This window comes from Schistocerca nitens, chromosome 2 (genome assembly GCF_023898315.1).
Source record: "Schistocerca nitens isolate TAMUIC-IGC-003100 chromosome 2, iqSchNite1.1, whole genome shotgun sequence".
NCBI classification, from domain to species: domain Eukaryota; kingdom Metazoa; phylum Arthropoda; class Insecta; order Orthoptera; family Acrididae; genus Schistocerca; species Schistocerca nitens.
The window spans coordinates 716,829,956-716,853,193 of record NC_064615.1 but is presented as its reverse complement, the minus strand read 5'-3'; the positions used below and the strand labels follow the sequence as shown (position 1 = coordinate 716,853,193).

Here is a 23,238-nt window from a genome sequence, read left to right as displayed (position 1 = left end):
AAAGATCTGGATAAGACGTGAACCTGACACTTTGCCTGAAGGTGGCAAGTAAAAAACATGCTGAAATGTTGCTGGAGAACAATTCATTGGCTCGGCTGTCAACCCAAGAAGATTTTATCATTGAGATGTGCCGAAAGCCTGCATTCTCATATGTAATAATATTCATATCATTGGGCTTGCTTTTAAGACTACCAAAATTCTGATGTACGACATTAAGTCTGAGTTTCTCCTGCTGGACAACACAGGATGATTTAGGGCTACCAAACTGTCCAGCAGGGTTTACAAGTTTCCCAGGCTTGCCTGCAGTGGCTGTTTGTGTGCCAGATTCTGATTTAGTGGGTTGCGGCATTCCATGGCAATGCACACATTTACACTGCTTAGTGGAGAATTTCGTCTAATTTGCTTGGCAATTAATTAGCTGACAGTGATTTTGCCTCTTTTATTCATGTGAATACCTTGAGTTGTATGCAGGTCTCTTTCTAGATTGCTGACATTTACCAGGGACTCATTGTGAAATGTATTACATATTGTTTTAGGCTATCATTTCACTTGTGCACTTCCAAGTTCACTATAGATTGTTCTATTAGATCATGTCTCTGTGGAATATTAATGATAATTACTTTAGTGTTAATCAACTTACCGAGTGCCACTTTCATGTGCATGATAGTGTCATTTATTTGATCTTTTGCTATATCATTTGTACCTAACATGATTATGAAACAATCATTTTATGATAAAGATTCACTAGTTTGATACACAACTTCTCCACAGCAGAAAGAGATGGTCTGGGTTCAATGTGAGCCACAGCCGTAAAGTCATCCTGGATACTCACCATGTTTTGCACTATTCCACGACCGTGACTGTCTCCATATATTAGGATCTGTCCCTTCTTGTGTTTCCGATTCACCTTGCTTCTTCTATTGTTCTCTTGGGCCAGATTCTTCCATCCACTTTCCTGGATTTCACTGTTATATCTTGGACAGGTTGTTTACATTCACTTAGGTTAGCACACAAGTTTAGGGCCTGTTTTTTGAACTTATTACCGGCAGCTTTTTTGCAGTTTGGAGTGTTGCTCTTTGTTTGCACAGATTTAAATGGTACATTTTCCACTATCTCATCAAGAATCTGATACCTGTTTTTAGCCATAACAACTGGAGCCTTTTTTTTTGTTCTTGATTTAGGCTTACAGTTGTTGAGCAGTCACTGATGATCAGTTTCGCTCACCTTTTTATTTACTAGAGAAACCTCAGCCTTTAGACACTGAATTTTACTTATTAAGTCTCCAACTGTTGCTGAAAATTTGCAATTACAGTCGTTGTTTTACCTGTGTTTTTGAGGCAGCACTGAATACATTTACAGTTTGTCATGAATTCATTATTTTCTTTCACTGACTGATCAATTTTAGTACATCAAAAATGGAATGAATGTTTACATTTTACACACCTCATGCCGGTTTTCAACACATTTTCGTAGTTTCTGCACTTTTCATTGTCTAAATTAGTGTTTTTATGTGGATTAAGAAATGTTGCACTTCCACTTGCCGCCATTTCACTTCCTTGTCATAAGGTACTATCATGACTCTTCACTAGTATTGTACTGTCCATCCTAAATTATATGATTTTCTGAAGATCCACAAGGAAGTGGATCCTCTAAGGCCTATTGTCAGTAATGTAGATGTTTTGAAATACCATGTAGCAAAACACCTTGCTACACTGTTGAACCCTCTAGTAATCCAGTGTGTACATGATGTTACAAACTCAGTAAATTTCATATATCAATTAAGAGAGATTGCATTTGAGTGACATGTTTTACTAAGTTTTGGTGTAATCACTTACATTCCCTTGCTGGGTTCATTACAGTTACATAGGCATTGAATTAGCTGACTGGATCAGACATGTGTTGACTCCCACTTACTTTTTAGTCATTGATCAATTGTATGAGCAAACAGACTGAACTGCTATGGGGAGGCCTTTGTCAGATATTGTTGCCAATCTCTTTATGCAAGACTTTATGGAAAGTACCCTGGAGTTGGCTGTATTAAAACCTGTATTATTTTTTAAGTAGACAATAATTTTGTTATTTGGTCTCATGGCAGCATTTCAAAAAATCTCAGTTCAATCTTCCCAAATATTCACTTCCCTGTGGAGGTAAAAAGTATGGTTTGATCCCTCTCACAGTAACAGAGAAGCCTGGCATTCACAAAATTTCATATCAGTGTGAGAAGGCTTACATTGGCTCAATTTGCACATTCACAACAGGTGTGTGGAACATCATTATCACACGAGAGTGTAACAGCCTGAAAATTGGTGGTAGTTAATCATTGTTCAAATGAAGGACATAGGATGAAATTTGACGAGATCATGGTAGGTACCAGTATTTCTAATTTTTGGAACAGTGTGTTCAAGGAGTCAGTTGAAATTAGTTTGGCAGACAGCTTGATTAATAGATGTGAAACTCTCTACTATTTTGCATCAAAGCACAATGTTCTTTGGTGTGGCCATCCAAGTATTTGATGAGAGTCTCTTATTGCAATACATCATTAGAATCGGTGTCTACTACAGGCGGTGCCACAAACCTAGTCTTGAGGGCAGCACTGGTGGTGGGTAGCACAAGTGCCATGTACGGTTTGGGGACATATAAAGGATTATGGTGTCCAGTCTTGGTGTGAGTTTTTAAAAGGACTAAGCAGCAGCATCTCTCCTGAAGATGGTGGGCAAATGGATTGCTGAAATATTGAGTCATGTTGATTTTAGGATCTGATAGCAAACCATAAGGGACTGCCAAGAATTATTATGCCTGGAAAGCCTATGCAGTCACACCACACATTTTTATTCAGATACATTACTACCATTTCAGGTGCAATGATAATGTTTACATAAGTCTTCGATTCGAAATGAAAGACAGAAGTGGGTATTAACAGTATTTCAGGCAGAAAGCAGCATCCGCATACCAGCTCCTGAAACAAGAACATTTCAAGCAGGGCTCTGTATCTGTAGGTTAACCTTATTCCTGTTTCAGCAGCTGAAAAGTAGAAGCTATATGCAAAGTTCTTATTGTTATAAGAATAGTGTCAATGCTTACTATGACGTACGTTGATTATCTACTTATACCACAGTGTCTTTTTAAAGTTTATTAAACACTGTATGATATATAATCCCAAAACAGTATTTATAACAACGTAAACAATCAATTATTGACAAAATTATTTAATTGGATAGACAAAAAAATCTACTTACCAAGCAGTGGCAGAATGCACACATAAAAGACAGCTGTAATTGGCAAGCTTTTGGAGCCAGTGGCTCCTACTTCAGGCAGAAGGGTTGAAGGGGAAGGTAGAGGGGTGAAGGAAAAGAACTGGAGAGGTCTAGAAAAAGTGGTAGATTTTGGGAAAGTTACCCAGAACTGCAGGTCAGGGGAGACTTACCGTAGAGTCTTTCCTTCTCATCCCGTACAGTAAGTCTCCCCTGACATGCGGTTCTGGGTGACATTCCCGAAATCTACAACTTTTCCTAGACCTCTCCAGTCCTTTTACTTCACCCCTCTTCCCCCCCTTCAACCCTTCTGCCTAAAGAAGGAGCCACTGGCTTTGAAAGTTTGCCAGTTACAACCTTCTTGTGTGTGTGTTCTGCCATTGCTTAGTGAGTAGATTTTTTATTTATCCAATTGCATAATTTTGTCAAAACAATATTTAAAATGTTATATTGTAAACACAAAGAATTTTCTTTCTTGCATCCACTAAAAATATATTTTCCATCCATTTTCTTCAAAATATACCATATTCTAAACAACTGCTCCACAGTCAGATATATGTTTAAAAAGAACACAAATTTATTAGGTGCATGCACAAAAAATTAACAAAATAACTTTAACCAAGTACATCAATTACTAATAATAACACAGGCGAGTGTAGGTTGCTACCCGACACACAGGTGAAGCACTCACATCAGACGTGGCTGCAGTCAGGCCTCAGTGTCTGGAGTGCATGTGCGTATAAGTTGCACTCAAGGAATGTGTGTATGTTTTCTACTTTGGGAAATGGTTTTGTCCAAAACCTTAAATATTTGTATCATTCTTTTTCACTGTGCGTGCCTGGGTCTCAATGACTCCTCCTCTATGTAGTAAGTAGCAATCTATCCTTTCCATTCTTCCATATATTAATAATGTTATCTATTGCCCCGTAAATGTCTAAATAGTTGAAGTTTTACATTACTACAGATATTGCAGCACAATAAATTAAAAATTAGTTTTGACACTCAAATGCTATAAGTTCCAGGTGAGCTCTAGGTTTTTCTAAATAGCATATCATGATCAATTTTTGTAGGTAGCAGTAGTAATACTGGTATTGTCCAACACAAATACAAAATGAAAAGGAATAATACTCTCAATATTCTCAGACACAAATGAAATGTTCAATAAGGCATAAAAAGAAGTAAGGTCAAGGAAACTAGAAAATCAAATATATTACATTGTTTTAAGACTAATAACGAAACATCATGATGAGTAACTTCAGTGCACAATGATTTGATGAGATTAATGACCCAAACCATTCTTTCACTGCAAAAAGAATAGTTACTTTTCTTTATGAGAAAGCAACACAGAATTACTTTTATTTCCTGATTGAAGCATTCACTCATTAGAAGAGTATGAACTGCTTTAAAACTTACTAGCAGATTAAAATAATGTACTTGTCTGGTACTTCAACCGTAAATTTGCCTTTAGTGAAGAATACTCATACCAACATAGTTATCCAGACACGACTGACAACCCACACTTGCAACTTCACTTCTGGCAGTCACTCTATCCTACTTTCTAAAATTAACAGAAATTCTCCTGCACAATTGCTGAACTAGTACTCTTGAAAAATAAAACATTCCAAAGAAGTTGCTTAGTCATAACCCATAGGATTATTTCCAGACTTCTGCAGCAGAGTGTGCTCTATTATGAAACTACTTGGTAAATTAAATTTGCTATTTCAGCAAAATATGCGGGACAGCTTCTGTGACATATGGAAAGCAACTGGAATGAATTAGTGGCAGAAGTGAAGTTGAGGGCAGGTCATGAGCAATGTCTGGATAGCTCGCTGGATAAAAGAGTTGCCCATGAAAGGAATAATCCCGGGTGCACGACTCTGTCAAGCACATTAGCTTTACACACACACAAACACACACACACACACACACACACACACACACACACACACACTTGCATCCACAGTAAATGATGGAAATACTAATAACAAGGTCAGTATATGTTAAAAATAATAAAGTAACTCTTTATTGCATTACTGACTGAAAATGGTATATTACACCTGCTACAAGCTTCTAACATGCATTACAATAATGTTGGTATAAGCTAGAAATAAACTACTAGTAAAGGAGAAACTTTCGAACTCCTTATTACATACACAGTGTTACAACATGCCATGATGCTTCACGTAATGGGACCAAGTTGCTTCACAACAGGAACTTCATTTTATTGAGTAATTCTGCTGCTCAGCTTCAAGCTCCATCCGTTCTTTTGCTGTTATTTTCTCCTCATCAATCTCAACCTAATGATTAAATAGCACAAAATAATACATAATTTACACTGTTTACTTTATATGTCTAAAACAAATATAAAAATTACACTCTATCCACACTTTCTTTCTTCAAACATTTATTTTTTACTTGCAAAGATCACTCACTAATAATGTGACTATTTTGTCATATTTTGCATGAAACTATAAAAGTTACCAATAACTAAAATGAATTACTACACAGTCACCTTTCTTTCATTTTTGCTTAAAGTTACATTTTGGCTGTTTGTATGAGGAAATGCAATATGTAACTACACTGGAGAATGTACTGATTAACTTGCGATATAGGTACAGTAGAATTTTAGGGAATTAAGAGAGCATTTCAGTTTGCTTTTGGAGTTGTCGTTTTGTAGGTTTCACACCACATTTTTTGTGAACACTTAGTTGATAATATTGATTTTAAAATGCAATTTGTTCATTAGTCAGCAAATAATTTTTTTTGTAAATAGTTCATGAACTGGTGTTCATCCATGTTTAGCATTAAAGAGAACTTTCCATGAGAGGCTTCCTGTAACATTTGGTTATTTTTGTAGCTACTACTTAGCATGATCATTGTATTTTTACAGAGCAACATATCTGTTCCAGTTTAGAGTGACCTTAACAGTTACTCTTGAAAATTCTGCATAGTTCTAATTTTTTAAAGTGTATCTCAGTTTTAAATCCTGGATCTTCTCTTGCATGATACTTTACCAACATAATATTTTTAATGATGGAATTGAGACATTTAAAATGAAATACATTTTACCACTGGAAAACTGTTCCTGATGAAGTGCAAAATGGGCTAATATGTTCCCCTTTAAAAGACATTGACAGAAAAATGGTGGATCAGCTACCTTAGTCTCATTCCACCTACCTTGCCAAAAATATTGGCATGTGAACATATTCACATTCTTTTAACACAAAACATTCTAAACCTTTGTACCCTGTCTCTCTTTGAAGTGAAACATTCATACTCAGAATCTCCCTCTCACTGCCATTGTCTACATATCTATCTTTCTCCCACTGTCCCCTTTTTCTCCAGTTGGCTCTTTTTCCTAGCTGTCACTCCCACTGTCACTGTCTTCATCCCCCTCTCTTGCTCTTCCTTCCCACTGTCTTCTCTGCTACTTTCACTGTCTTTCTGTCCCACTGCCATTGTCTTTATCCCATTTTCTCTTTCCCATTGCCATTGTCTCTTTCTTTCTTGCTTTCAGTCTGCTGTCTTTGTCTTCAACCACCATTGTCTCCTCTCCACACATGTCCTTGTGGATGGTTTTGAACCCTAGACTGGAAAATTTTAACGTGTCTGTATGGGGAATGGGGCAAAGTGGGTAAATTTTATCGTGTTAGTCCCCTTCCCCCCCTCCCTCCAAGCCTGTGTGTGGTCTCCAGAAGGCGGAATGAGGACTGGAGGACTGAGGCAGCTGGTTCCCCACTTGTCTGTCAGATTATTTTAAAGAGAAGCATATTTGCTTTTTGTGTGCTCCAAGAGGAGCATTTTTCAGCTTTTTCCCTTCTTTTCCCTATTACAGGAGGGTGTGCTGCTTATTTAAAATGAATTCTGTATGTCAGTATAATTATGACAGTTTATTTATGTATTTTATATCTAAAAACAAAGATGATGTGACTTACTGAACGAAAGGGCTGGCAGGTCGATAGACACACAAAAAAACACAAACACACACACAAAATTCAAGCTTTCGCAACAAACTGTTGCCTCATCAGGAAAGAGGGAAGGAGAGGGAAAGACGAAAGGATGTGGGTTTTAAGGGAGAGGGTAAGGAGTCATTCCAATCCCGGGAGCGGAAAGACTTACCTTAGGGGGAAAAAAGGACAGGTATACACTCGCGCGCACACACACACATATCCATCCACACATATACAGACACAAGCAGACATATTTAGAGACAAAGAGTTTGGGCAGAGATGTCAGTCAAAGCGGAAGTGAAGAGGCAAATCTGATGTTGAATGACAGGTGAAGTATGAGTGGCGGAAACTTGAAATTAGCGGAGATTGGGGCCTGGTGGGTAACGAGGAAGAGGGGATATACTGAAGGGAAAGTTCCCATCTCCGGAGTTCGGATAGGTTGGTGTTGGTGGGAAGTATCCAGATAACCCGGACGGTGTAACACTGTGCCAAGATGTGCTGGCCGTGCACCAAGGCATGTTTAGCCACAGGGTGATCCTCATTACCAACAAACACTGTCTGCCTGTGTCCATTCATGCGAATGGACAGTTTGTTGCTGGTCATTCCCACATAGAATGCATCACAGTGTAGGCAGGTCAGTTGGTAAATCACGTGGGTGCTTTCACATGTGGCTCTGCCTTTGATCGTGTACACCTTCCAGGTTACAGGACTGGAGTAGGTGGTGGTGGGAGGGTGCATGGGACAGGTTTTACACCGGGGGCGGTGACAAGGATAGGAGCCAGAGGGTAGGGAAGGTGGTTTGGGGATTTCATAGGGATGAACTAACAGGTTACGAAGGTTAGGTGGACGGCGGAAAGACACTCCAGATTTATATAATTTCACACATATAAACAACAAATAAGTAAGCCTAAAGTAAGGTTAACACTCGTCTCTCATCCAAGACAAGTTCACTTTACACTACTTTACATGAGAATGCACAACATTTTTTTGGCTTCACCTACAATATACCAAAAAAGTAGCATTTGATTTGCAAATACAAAGAAATTCATATGGAAAAATAATTTGTTGTGGGGTGCTTTCGCTGCCAGGTGAAGACAGCCTGTATATGTGAGACACCCATTATACAGACAGCACTTCATTAAGTTTTATTGGTGAAAAAATTGTGGCTAAAATATAGTTTGGTGACCTCAGAACCCTTGCAATGACCCCAGAATCCTTGCCATGTGTTCACTATATCAGGTAAAACTATATTACTCAGACCAGTTGTTATGTGCATATTTATGTGCATAAGTATGGTAACTCTGAACCTCTGGGTCACTTTAATGGCTAAGTATCTCAAAAAAAGTTTCAAGATCACTGGGAACATCATCTTAAGAAACATACGGTATAGATATCGATGATTTGCCATGAACGGAAATTACTGACGAGGCAATTCCAGCAACTGGCACTTCTGGTAACCAAAAATCATGGTTTTTTGGGTGTATCTTAATAATGGGTAAAGATTTTTGAAAATGAGAAGATGGTGTTTCTAGATGGAAGTTTACAGAATGTAAGTTAAAATTTAAGCCATTTTCTATGGTCAACTGTGGCCTACTGCACAAAAATGGTTAAAAACCGGTTTTTGCAGTTTTCTGCGTAAATACAATAACTTTGAACATCTGGATATTGGTGATGGATAATAATTTTGAAAAAAGTTTCATATTTCCCCAAGAAAATCATCTTAAGAAAATATGGTAAAAATTTGGATGATTTTCCACAAATATAAATTACATCAGTAGCCATCCCCACAATTGGTACTGTTGGTATCCAAAAATCACAGTTTTTTGGGGGTTTTCTCAGCAACCAACCACAATCAAATGGTTCTTTGGTAAGCTGCCTAAGGTCCACTCTAGAACGCCCTTAATGCAAAGAAACCAACTGTTTTGCTCAATTTTCTTGCGCTGGAGAAAATGTGTAATGTCTGAACAGTGACCCCCCTAGTGTAGGATAGTTACAGTATGCCCATTCTTCTGATAGGTGTACAAGTGGTTGCTAGACCAAGGGCCATCCAAAACACCTGCCTGTTATCTGTGGGATCAAAAGAACCTGAGATACGATCCCCTGAAAAACCACATTTTTGCATGTGGATTTTTGGAACATTTTGGTATGGTGCACTATCATGCGCAGACCAAAAACGTCAGATGAAACAGACAGCTGTTTGGCTGGAAACCAGCTGACTGACCATCCTACAAGCCAGATAGATCTGGTGACCAGATATTTGGCCAAACATTGTCATGAAGCATGTTGTAATGTGTAGGTCTGAGCAAGCATGTGGAGGTGAGCCACAGACAATCAGGTATTTGGTAAATTCAGATAATGTCATTCATAACTGAAGGGAGTGATTGACATATTGATTAACATAGCTGTTTGATTTTTTTGTAAATTGTGATCACTTTCACTTGTTATTTGAGATTACTACTAAAATAACATGTTAAATGCAAGAGAATTTACAAAAACTGTCATTGGTAAAGAAAAGATCGCCTGTTTGTTAATATTTTGATCCAAACAGTGACAACAATAAGTATGCTGTTTATTTGTTTGTTGTACTGGGTTCAGATTTCTTGTGGCAAAGAAGGAAAAAAAAGTATGTGCATACTACAGCCTTAACTCGACATTTATTCTTTTGTTTTGAAATGTTTTATAACACTGATCAACTGGCGTGTGTTCACAGATGTGATGATTTATGGAATACTTGGTTTAATTAAACTTGTCTGGGATCTGTAGATGTTTTTGTAAAATATAGCTATAAAAATGGTTTAAACTAATAGAAAATACCAAACCTATCTTAAACCTAATAAAATATTTTTTTATCTAACAGATACTTCAGCTGTGAAGAATCATTTGAAAATGAAACTTCTAAATAAATTTCAAGCCGTTAACAAAGGTGTAACTGCTAGTATATCAACACCATGTTTAGCCATCCCCAATAAAAATCTGTCTTCAACACTGGCAGAAATGCAATTGACTATGTCAGAATCACTTGAAAAGCAATTGCTTTGTGATGCAAATGTTATGAAAGTTTAAAAAATCATTATTTAATAGCAGAGAATATTTCATTAAATAATGAGCTTATTATCTGTAACTCTTCAGGCTTTCCCGGCGAGATCTTGACATGTGGAATAATCGGGTCTACTACCGGATGTTTGTGTTGCTCTGGCACAATATTTCGGCCACGTAACTCATTGCCTTCTTCAGGTGCTACCTGAGACTGCTGTGTTGGAGGATCTTGTCCAGTATTGCCCCCGACGCAAGACGGGCCTCAGACAGCTGCCACAAATGCAGATGGTGACTAGGCGGGCTCGGACGTCCACCAGAGCACCAGGGAAGTGCCAACACCCCAGGAGCAGCACCAAGCGGGCGCGGACCACGAACGAAACGCCAAACGTGGGTCCGGCCCCAGGCAGCTGCCACGACCACAGATGGTGGACAAGACGGGCGCGGACATCCGTGGGAGCACCAAGGAGGGGCCAAAATCTCAGGAACAGCATCTGGTGGGTGCGGACCGCGAACGGAATGCCCAACACAAGACAGGCCTCAGAGAGCTGCCACAGATGGCGCCCAAGTCAGGCGCGGACGTCCGAGGGAGCACCGGGGAAGAGACAACACATTACAAGCAGTGCCAGGTGGGCGCGGAAGGCTAAGAGAGCACCCAGCGCCCTCTGGGCATAAATACTGGGCAAGGTCCTCCAACACGGCAGTCTCAGGTAGCACCTGAAGAAGGCAACAAGTTACGTGGCCGAAATATTGTGCCAGAGCGACACAAACATCCAGCAGTAGACCTGATTATTCCACATGTCAGCTTATTATCTGTTGAAAGGACCATATTTATGAGGGTTGGAACTTAAATAGTGGCAACTATTTATTCACAACTGAAACAAAAGATACATGTTTGCACCTGTTACTGTCCTTCAAAGTAGTCACCAGCATTATGTAGAACCTGGTGCCAGAGATGTGGAAGGAGTAGTATACCATTAGCAGAGCCTGTTCTGTTGATGGTGTGAATGGAGCGGTCTACTGCCTGTTGAATCTCTGGAACAGTTTGTAGCGGGACTTTGAATTTCGCCGCACTGCACTCGTTCCCTCAGACATCAATTGTGCCGTCGCAGCGGTATGAGCGCTCGACGGCAGAGAAAATACTAAAATTGTAACTCTTTTTTGTTTTCTATCCGTTTTCTTGTTTTGTCTCTTGTTAGCCGAAGCTTAAGGCAGACATGATCTGATGCTGACGTAAAAAACTTAACAGCTAGTCTTGATCTGATTGTAATGTGTAGACATTGGGGAAGTTGTTATGAAATTCGGAGGATGGAGAGAAGCAAGTAAAATAAATTGTATTTAAGATCAAGACGGTTTTGTATACATTAGAAATTCCTAGACAATGAAACTTATTGCAAGATTTTGGAGCAGACTTTTCGCGCAGAAATGAAGTAGGAGATTTTTGAAGACCTGGACGCCGCATGAAAGAAGACATTTAAACTGGTAAAGGATGAACTCTTATCTATGCCATTTCCCCCTGTCAGTTACATTTTGTTATTCTCTGTTCTTTTTCAATACTTTTTGTAGTGGAAATTGGTTTAACTTTTGCTCAAAAACGCCACAAGGACCACCCCAACAATAGCTTTTCCGAATCACGAAGTCTGGTAGCTTTTCTGTAATACGAAGTCCGATTTGCTTTTAATTCTTTCCCTTTTTTCACGGTCATTAAAGATTTTGAAAAAACCATTTTTATTCACCATTTCTTCCCACATTTTCAACCTTTTCCTTTTCTTTTCTTCTCATTTTCTTCTTTTTTATTAACCACTACAAGTTCTGAAGTGAATGTCACAAAGTGGTTTCTTAATCTTCGGAATCAAATCAAAGTCACAAGGACTTAAGTCTGGGGAGTATGGTGGATGGTACAGTACTTCCCAGTTCCATCGACCAAACAGAGCAGCCACAGCTTGCGCTGTATGCACCCACGCATTGTCGCGCAAAATGATTGGTGGGTTGCGCAGAAAGTATCGCCGCTTCTTTCGCAAAGCTGGTCACAGGTGATGCTCCAAAAACAAACAGGAATACTGTGCATTGACGGTCTGCCATGGAGGAACATAATGCATTAGTATAACACCATCACAGTCGTACACGAGAATCACCATAACTTTAGACTGCTCCATTTGCACTATCAACAGAACAGGCTCTGCTAATGATATACCATGCCTTCCACATCGCTGGCAACGGGTTCTACACAATGCTGGTGACTACTTTGAAGGACAGTAACAGGTGCAAACATGTAACTCTCTGGGCTAAAATTCTTTCGATGGGGGGGCAATAACTGACCACAATGGGGCATCCAGGACTGTTGGGTTTGTGGGTTTTTGGGGCCATTTAGAAGACGGATGTGCAGGGTGTCATAAGGATGAGGAGGGAAATGGATTCAGAGGAGATGTTCTGGGAAGGGTCTAAGGCTTTAAAAAGGGATTGGAGTTTGTGTTGGACTTCTCGGATGGGACATGTCTTCTTTACGGTAAGTAGCAATCTGTCTTTTGCTTCATTGTTGATATTCCTACCTGGAGTTTCCATTGTTAGATTGTGAACATTGTCAGTCGCTAATAATTTTAAACTCTCAATCATTCATTATTTATTCTGACCACAAATTTCTGTTGTTGTTATATAATTGGTATTAGATATCAGAGTACTCAGAAGACCAAAAATAGAATCAGTTCACAGCTTACTTATGAGCATTGTCAGAATGAATCCAAGATGGCACAAAAGAAAACAGAAATCAGCTAACATAATGGGGCTAAATATTTTTGTTATCAATCCCCCATTTTGTCGGAAAATCATGTGGAGTGATGAGAAGCAAGATAAGAAGAATGGTCAGTTGTTGTCATGGTTGAAAATTTGAATAACAGTGACTTGCATTAAATAATGGAAAGTGAGATAAAACCAAGGCAGCTAGAAATTGTAGCTGGACATGGGGAACAAATGCCAGTGTAGGAGTGGAAGTGGACACAGCTGAAGGCTATTTGTGGTAGGTATCTGTGGCAGGAAGTGCACCCTCCACACCTGGCCCATACCTGCATTACTGAAGTATACACTAAGAAGGGTCTTCGTATCCACTGCAATTAAAATAGGATGAGAAGATAAGATTTTATGGACTAAATAGTGAATTAATTTAAACAAATAGATAAAAATTTAAAAGTAAAGTAGCCTGAGACCATTCAGTCACATTGGTTATCACTCAAAGTTTTGGTTGGCAGGTCACTTTTGGATTAACACTACAAGGCAGACAACAACTAGACATGAAAACAATAAAGATAGAAGAGATTAGACACTATACCAAAAATTCTTTGACAACATCAGAAGGATGCCAACTGAGTGCCTGTCATGGCAAGAATTACCCTTCAACCAAACAGGAAGATGTGATATAAGACAGACAGTGAAGATATGGACAAACAGTGTTGTTAAATTCCTTTGGTCCTGGAATATGCCAAAACCCATTCCTTCAAATGGAAAAAAGAAGAAGAAACAATTTTGACAAACAGACATTCATTTCTCATTTTCCCCACAAGGGCACCTTTTATGATCCTACTGTCAATATTTTCAACGAGAACTAGTGGCTTCATTGCTGCAAAAGAATCTCAATCAGTTCTGGGGCATATCAAGAAATGGGCAAACTGTCTACCTCCATTTCTCTGAGCCTGACTCTCATTCTGTGGTGTGGCCAAAGAGGGAAACACCAGAGGTCATAAGTCTCTGCACTGAAATCTTGTTTTATATCTGTAGAGACAGCTGCATTGGTGTGGCACTGATATGGGTGATTTTGATCTGTTTCATTGCAGATTGTCCACCTCAATGCCACTCACTTCAATCAGAGGCACCATGATGTAACCAACTAGGACATCGAGGTGGAGTTATCACAACTATCCGAAATCGATACATACATGCATCTGAACCACTGATGGCACTGCAAGTGGCCACCACAAAATAAATGCCAGAAAGAAGCGGCACCCTTGAAGTGTTTGCTGCATCATCTGGTGGGACCCTGCAGCCATCCTGCCTGATATAAGTGGCCGCTTCACATGGAATGGCAGTTCTTGTTGGTGCTCTGTATGATTCACATATTAAGCTGGCTGCCTCATGATGACAATTACTGCCTTAGACCTGGACTACTCTGGTCTGTGTGGTTCTTTACTTCTTGTTCACCATTTGTCTATCCAGTGAATATGGAATAAAGAGCGTTAGTAAGTGTAAACATCAACAGTGCCGATGAGCATTTTTGGACCTGCCATGCTTCCATTCCTCTCACATCATAGGCCTGGAAGTGGCTGGTGCAAGAAAAGGAACAGCATTAGTTGGATAGGCAGTTAATGTAGCAACAGCATTAGCACTTGATTTTACTACAACAGCGATCAGTATTGTCGGTCAGAGGTGACTTTCCCCCAGCTCTTCCTCTGTTTCCTTCCTTTGTGGACTCCGTTGACTGTGATACATATATTCCAAGCACCTCAATAATAATTTTACGTCATACCAGCTAACCAACACTGAATGGATGAGATCATTTTTTCTGCCATGGTCCTCTCGAGATAAGTTAGCTTTGCTCCATAAGTTGTCTCCTACAGTGAATTCGGATACTTTATCATTTCCTGATATTTGCACTTTGTTGTCAAACCACTGTGGAAGACAGTCTCAGTTGGCATGTACTAGGCTGGAGTTGTATTGGTTACAGAAGTTGGCATCAGCATCGTGTAAGGATTGGCTCACTGAACTTCGCAGCATTAGTCATCATTGTGCTTTCACTTGTTTGGCAGATGCTAGTCGAAAATCGTATGCCGATTCTATGACTAGGAGATTTGGTTCTTCATTTTGCACCAGATAGGGAAGTGTGTGCACAAACTATGTGCCATGCAGATCGTTCCTTGAACGAAATTCCTAAAATTGCCATGGCTTTTGAACCCACACTAGACTCAGACTGTAGAAAGGAGTCCTGTTTTGCCATATTGGCCAGGCCAGCAGGCCAGCAGTACACACACGGTGAACAAGTGACAGGAAAATTGGAGTGCATCCCAGCATTCTGAGTAAACAACTTGTTCTCCACAATCATTCTGAAATGGACAGTGACACACTAAGTGTTTCCAGTCATAGTTTCTTTTCGTAGGTTGTGTCTACTTGCGTATCTGGCAAGCACATTTGGCAGTGTCATTTCCCTCATGCCACCAGTGTTTCTCTCAGCATTCATGACTGTGCTGCCCTCATAAGTAAGCTATCAGTTTTGCCTGTGGCCTTTGCAGGCACATTGTTTATGTTTGCTGTCGCACATAGTGAAGTCGTGGCCACACACACAAAGTCATCTTTTACGGCTGACACCAATCACATCATTGACACTGTGCTTCACCTGGCATCAGAGAAACCCATCAAATTCCTACACATCCTGCATATGATGGATTGGGTGGTCTCTTTCCAGGTGGATACTGGTGTTTCTACCAATGTTTCTACCTATGTGATGCTGGGCTCTTCTCCACTGTACAGGTTTCACAGGTTTCAGAGGAAGGCTACAGCCCACATTGGTCATGAAATTCCAGTGTAGCCCCCCCCCCCCCCCCCCCCCTTTTTTTTTTTTTTTTTTTTTTTTTTTTTGACAGAGGTCTTATATAAGAATGCATGCAACACACTTTCATTTTTTGCAGTTTCTTCTGGCACAGCAGGAATAATTTTTACGTTAGATGCCTTCAAGCAGTTTGGGATTTCCATTTCTGAGAATGTACATTTGATCTACCTGGATATTCCATTTCAAGGCACTGAAGGCTTCACGACCTCCTTTTAGGGCTTGTTCACTTGACATTTTGGTCAGATGGCATCCATCAAGGCATGCCTATGGTTGAAATTGGTGTGCCTGATTCCTCACATCCTCTAGGATGCAGTGAAGGCAGAACTGGACAGGTTGGTCATGTCAGCCACGATGTGATCATCCAAGTTTCTTCCAGTCAGCAAGAATCTCCCCTCATCATTGTCAGGATGGCTCTCTCAGGCTGTGCAGCAATTTTGAAGCTGTGAATGACCAATTAATCACAGATTCTTTTCCAATTCCATGACCAGAGGACCTGTTCTCGAGGCTCCTGTTATATGAAGACTATTATTATATGTGGCCTGTTAGACAAAGGCTGATCTGTCGGAGGCATATTTACAGCTGCCATTATGTTCAGATTCATGTGAAATGCTGGTGCTTAACACACTTTTTGACTTGTACTGGTATAACTGGCTTCCATTTGGAATTGCTAGTGTCCCAGTTATTTTTCAGTGCTGCATGGAACAGTTAATTCAGGGCATTTCCTCATTGGCAGTTATTTAGATGACATCATTGTAACAGGGGCATCTATGGTTGACCACTTCCAGAATTTTCATTCCTTGTTTTCTCATTTACTGGTTGAGAGTCTGAAATGTAACATCAGTAAGTGTAGCTTCTTCCAGCACTTGGTGGAGTACCTAAACAAGGCATCCGACTAACCTGAGCCCATATGTAGGCCATTGAAAACGTCCCCCACCCCAAACTCTGAAAAAACTACAGTTCTTTTTAGGGAAGATTAGCTATTCTGGTCGTTTTATACACCCACCTGCCATGCTTGTGGCCCCTATCAACACCCTGTGTAAGAAGGCGGCTAGCTTTGTGTGGTCACCTGCATATGAGCTGGCATTTCTCACTCTAAATTAGGCACTGCAGTCAGAGCTGTGCCTCATCCCGTACTTGTTGGAACAGCCTCTTCTCATCACCACTGATGCCTTATGCATGGAACTGGTGCAGTCCTCTCCCAGTGGGAGCCTGATGGCTCTGATCATGCCATTGCTTTCATTTCCAAAACTCTCACCCAGGTTCAGTGCAACTATTTGCAGATAGAGGAAGAGGCATTAGCTATTATCTATGCAGTGAAGAAGTTCCATACCTAACTGTACAGCATGAAGTTTCAGTTGCGCACAGACCACAAGCTGTTACTTGCATTGTTTGGTCCCTGATCCAGACTCTGGGCCAAAATGACACAAAGGCTTCAGCATAGGGCATTATTTCTGTCTGCATATATGTATGACATCCACTGCAAACCTGCAATGCCAATGCTCTATCTTGTCTGCCAGCTGGCTTGGATCCTGAGTTTGATGCTCATGAAGTCATCATTTTTCTAATAGATTTCATCACTGGCCCTTCAGGAATTCCCCCTCGATGCGTCAGAAGTCACAGCTCAGACAAAGGTGGACCACATGCTCCATTCTGTTGTCCATTGGATTCAGCATTGTTGGCCTCAGAGACTGCCCACAGACAGCCTCGGTCCTGACTCTCACTCTGTAATGGAGTGCTCCTCCTCTAGACAGAACAAAACTGGTCTCCGGTCATTATTCTGCCAGCTCTTTGCCCGAAGGTCCTTGATCTCTTACATTCTGGTCGCTGTGGTATCTCACGTGTGAACAGCTGGCACGTTGGCAAACTTACTGGCTGGCTATCAATACAGATACTGAGTTGATGGTTTTGTCCTGTACTACATGTGCCTGCGTCCCCCAAGAACCAAGGACCTTGCCGTTGGTGGGGAGGCTTGCGTGCCTCAAGGATACAGATAGCCGTACGGTAGGTGCAACCACAACGGAGGGGTATCTGTTGAGAGGCCAGACAAATGTGTGGTTCCTGAAGAGGGGCAGCAGCCTTTTCAGTAGTTGCAGGGGAAACAGTCTGGATGATTGACTGATATGGCCTTGTAACACTAACCAAAACAGCCTTGCTGTGTTGGTACTGCGAACGGCTGAAAGCAAGGGGAAACTACGTCCGTGATTTTTCCCGAGGGCATGCAACTTTACTGTATGAGTAAATGATGATGGCGTCCTCTTGGGTAAAATATTCCGGAGGTAAAATAGTCCCCCATTCGGATCTCCGGGCAGGGACTACTCAAGAGGACGTCATTATCAGGAGAAAGAAAACTGGCGTTCTACGGATCGGAGCGTGGAATGTCAGATCCCTTAATCGGGCAGGTAGGTTAGAAAATTTAAAAAGGGAAATGGATAGGTTAAAGTTAGATATAGTGGGAATTAGTGAAGTTCAGTGGCACCAGGAACAAGACTTCTAGTCAGGTGAATACAGGGTTATAAATACAAAATCAAATAGGGGTAACGCAAGAGTCGGTTTAATAATGAATAAAAAAATAGGAGTGCAGATAAGCTACTACAAACAGCATAGTGAACTCATTATTGTGGCCAAGATAGACACGAAGACCATGCCTACTACAGTAGTACAAGTTTATATGCCAACTAGCTCTGCAGATGACGAAGAAATTGAAGAAATGTATGATGAAATAAAAGATTTTATTCAGATACTGAAGGGAGACGAAAATTTAATAGTCATGGGTGACTGGAATTCAGTAGTAGGAAAAGGGAGAGAAGGAAACATAGTAGGTGAATATGGATTGGGGCTAAGAAATGAAAGAGGAAGCCGCCTCATAGAATTGTGCACAGAGCACAACTTAATCATAGCTAACACTTGGTTCAAGAATCATAAAAGAAGGTTGTATACATGGAAGAAGCCTGGAGATACTGACAGGTTTCAGATAGATTATGTAATGGTAAGACAGAGATTTAGGAACCAAGTTTTAAATTGTAAGACATTTCCAGGGGCAGATGCGGACTCTGATCACAATCTATTGGTTATGAACTGTAGATTAAAACTGAAGAAACTGCAAAAAGGTGGGAATTTAAAGAGATGGGACCTAGATAAACTGAAAGAACCAGAGGTTGTACAGAGTTTCAGGGAGAGCATAAGGGAACAATTGACAGGAATGGGGGAAAGAAATACAGTAGAAGAAGAACGGGTAGCTTTGAGGGATGAAGTAGTGAAGGCAGCAGAGGACCTAGTAGGTAAAAAGACGAGGGCTAGTAGAAATCCTTGGGTAACAGAAGAAATACTGAATTTAATTGATGAAAGGAGAAAATATAAAAATGCAGTAAATGAAGCAGGCAAAAAGGAATACAAACGTCTCAAAAATGAGATCGACAGGAAGTGCAAAATGGCTAAGCAGGGATGGCTAGAGGACAAATGTAAGGATATAGAGGCTTATCTCACTAGGGGTAAGATAGATACTGCCTACAGGAAAATTATAGAGACCTTTGGAGGAAAGAGAACCACTTGTACGAATATCAAGAGCTCAGATGGAAACCCAGTTCTAAGCAAAGAAGGGAAAGCAGAAAGGTGGAGGGAGTATATAGAGGGTCTATACAAGGGCAATGTACTTGAGGACAATATTATGGAAATGGAAGAGGATGTAGATGAAGATGAAATGGGAGTTACGATACTGCGTGAAGAGTTTGACAGAGCACTGAAAGATCTGAGTCGAAACAAGGCCCTGGGAATAGACAACATTCCAGTTGAACTACTGAAGGCCTTGGGAGAGCCAGTCCTGACAAAAATCTACCATCTGGTGAGCAAGATGTATGAGACAGGCGAAATACCCTCAGACTTCAAGAAGAATATAATAATTCCAATCCCAAAGAAAGCAGGTGTTGACAGATGTGAAAATTACCAAACAATCAGTTTAATAAGCCACAGCTGCAAAATACAAACGCGAATTCTTTACAGACGAATGGAAAAACTAGTAGATGCCAACCATGGGGAAGATCAGTTTGGATTCTGTAGAAATATTGGAACACGTGAGGCAATACTGACCCTACGACTTGTCTTAGAAGAAAGATTAAGGAAAGGCAAACCTACGTTTCTAGCATTTGTAGACTTAGAGAAAGCTTTTGACAATGTTGACTGGAATACTCTCTTTCAAATTCTGAAGGTGGCAAGGGTAAAATACAGGGAGGTCCAAGGGATCATACACACGCTCAGCACCATGTTCCATCTGTAATCTAATGGGCGGGCAGAATTGAGGGTGTGGACTTTAAGGAGAATAGGTCAGCCATGGTGCACTCTTCTTCCAAGGATGAGACCACCATGCTGTTTTTGGCCACCTATTGGATCAGTCCCATCGCTGGGAAGAGCCTTGCTGAGTTACTACAAGGATGGCCACTATGGACTGTCCTTATGCTGCTGTCTCCACTGGGACCTTGACCCCCACTACCCTACCTTGAACCTATTGCCAGTTCTGCCTTTGCGCCATGATGAGAGCATGATCATTCAGTTGTTGTCCTTCCTTCCTAGGTTCCTGCTACATTCCATGGCTCCCACAGTGACCGGATGTACAAAGTCTCTGCTGGGGACCTCTCTGGTGGTGCCACCAGAACCAGTTATGCACCAGATTGCCACAGTCAGTACCCCCAGCCTTGCCGCCTCACCCTCTTCCACCTCTCGAGCCACCAGCTCCACTTCACCTTGGCCAGGAGTCACATAGTGGAGCCTGATGCCACAGTATTTCTCTGTTCCAGCCCCAGCTGAGGTGGTCCCACCTCCATTGGCCACTCCGTGTGCGGCCTTGCTGCTCCAGGTGATCCTGTGCTTGTCAACATAGAGATTCATTCTGTCCCTGGACTCAGCCCCACTGTGGGCCCTCCTGGCCCCCACACTGATTGCTGTCCCATCACCCTCTCATTGCAATTGGCACTGTTGGGTCAACTTTCACACCTATGTGCCATCGTGGAGTGGCAGGGTTGATGTAACCAACTTGGACAGTGAGATGAAGTTATTGTAACTGTCTGAATCAATACATACTTGCTGCCTGCACCGCGAATGGTGCTACAAGCAATGAATGGTCACAACAACACAATCACCAGAAAGAAGTCACACCCTCAAAGCGATCGTCGAGTCACCTGGTGGGATCCTGTGGCCGACCAGCCTGAAATAAGTGAGTACTCTGCCAGGAACAGCAGTTCTTGTTGGTGCTCCTTATGATCCACTTATTACACCATTTGCCTTGTGATGACAACTACCTACTTTTGGACCATGTGATTCAGTACTTCTTGTTCACAATTTGTTTATCCAGTGAATATGAAATAAAGAGTGTTGGTAAGTGTAAATAGCAACACTCCACCCATGACAGCAAAGACTATCTGGCTTAGTAGTCATTGCCAGGAGTCCTGATATCCCAGATTGGACAGTCACCTACTTCTCGGCATGCCAGGGGAGGTTGCATCTCAGGCGCAGCAGTGTGATTCGTACACTGTCAGGTGGTTACAAGTGTGAGCATACATGATAATTCCCCACGATGGATTGGTTACTGCATGCTGATTTTGGGTGTGAACATAAATTCACTCTAATTATAGGTGCAGAGCATCACAATGCACAGTTGACAGATATTGCATCACCTATGGTGTCCTTCTCCAAACATCCTGCACTTCTTTCAAATTTAGAAAAATGGATGTGAAACTCTAAAATAAGACCATAAGTAATCAAGCCAAAATGTTGAGGGAGAATCTGTGAAGTGAGCTAGAACTGATGGGTATCCTGATAATAGCTGTGCTGTCAGTGTAAAAGGTTGGCTAGGTAAAAGACTCCTTTTAACCACCTCTTCCAACAGGCAAGGCATGATGCATGTCTATTCTAGCCCAAAAGAATAAGAAGACTAAGAAAGTGGGATGAAAGTTTAAAAAAGGGAATTGATAATAAAGATGGAGAGTGTAGAAAATATCTTAACACAAGAACATAAACTGCCAACAGAAGAAAAGGAAAGAAGATTAGGGTTTAACATCCCACTGAGATTAGGATTTAACATCCCATTGACATTGAGGTCATAAGAGATAGAGCACAAGCTTGAACTGATTCACGGATGGAGAAGGAAATTGACAGTGGCCTGTCAAAGGAACCATTCTGGCATTTGCCTGAACTACTTTAAGAAAATGACATAAAACCTAAATCAGGATTTCTGGACATAATTTTGAACTGACATCCTCCCAGATGTCAGCCTGGTGTGATAAGTGCTGCTACACCTTACTTGGCACAAACAGCAAAGATCTACTGCAAAATAAGAGGGTGGGAAACATCACCAGAAATATTGGTAAGATTTTGTATAATTTTTCTAAAACAATAGAAGAAGACCTCAACACTAATTACATAAAATCTTAAAGTTTATAAACAACAAAGTTAAATAAAATGTTTAATTCAGATTGACATTCAATGGCTGATTCGTTATGGAAAGGTCTAGCACAAAGACACTACTTCACAAATAGTGCAAGAGTCTGAAAACATCAAAGCTGGAGACATTTAATTCAATGGACTAAAAGCAGCACTTAAAATATGAAAACTAAGAAAATGTAGATGAAGATGGTACAAAATGAGAGTTCGATAAAAAGTCATAACAGTCATATTTATATCAGCTCCTCCAGTTCTTAAATCTGATTTGGAATGGGAAAGAACCACCTAGACATGTTGATCAAAATGTGTCATCACATTAAAATAAAATAATAATATCAATAAACAAAAAGACTATATAACTATTAGAAGATTCTGTAGGAAGGACAAGGTGATTCTAAAATGCAACTTTCTGCAAACTGAGAATGGTATGTAGTATATGGAATTCAACTCAGTCTCAATCTACATTCACATCTACATCTACATGGGTACTCTGCAATTCAACTTTAAGTGCCTGGCAGAGACCTTATTGAACATTTTCAACCACTCCATTATCGAACAGCATGCGGGAGAAACTTAGATCTTTCTGTGCAAGCTCTGATTTCTCTAATTTTATTCTGATGATCATTTCCCTCTATGTAGGTAGGCATCAACAAAATATTTTTGCATTTGGAGGAGAATGTCAAAGGAATGGAAGGTTTAGTAAAAGCTCTAAAACAAAATTGTCAGCAACCTAAATCACAGAGAAGTAACTGAGCTCCTTTGACTATGATAAAACAGAAATGTTGCTCACTGTGAAAATAAGACACATTGGATGTCACAAAAATTGTGAAATCAAAGGAAAACAAGTAAGCATTAGTGTTAAAACCAGTTATACCGTAACTAACAAATTTACTACCAAGATGGTAAGGATGTCCTTGGTGCAATACAAATAATTTAAGAGGTAAAGGTAACATCTCACCAATCAGAAGAGGCACTGACACATCGT

At 40.6% G+C, this 23,238-nt stretch overlaps 1 protein-coding gene across 3 annotated transcripts in view; it reads right to left on the bottom strand.

The window, feature by feature from the left end:
- Nucleotides 1–2,821: 2,821 nt before the first annotated feature.
- Nucleotides 2,822–23,238, bottom strand: part of LOC126236888 (intraflagellar transport protein 80 homolog) — a 448,716-nt gene continuing 428,299 nt past the window's right edge. For 2 of the 3 annotated variants that reach the window (XM_049946524.1, XM_049946525.1), the window contains one exon: nucleotides 5,276–5,548. In XM_049946524.1, the coding sequence (XP_049802481.1) occupies nucleotides 5,468–5,548 (81 nt within the window). In that variant the 3' untranslated portion in view covers nucleotides 5,276–5,467. Of the gene's footprint in view, nucleotides 2,957–5,275; nucleotides 5,549–23,238 lie in introns of those variants that run through there. The other variant, XR_007545000.1, reaches the window with a different exon arrangement.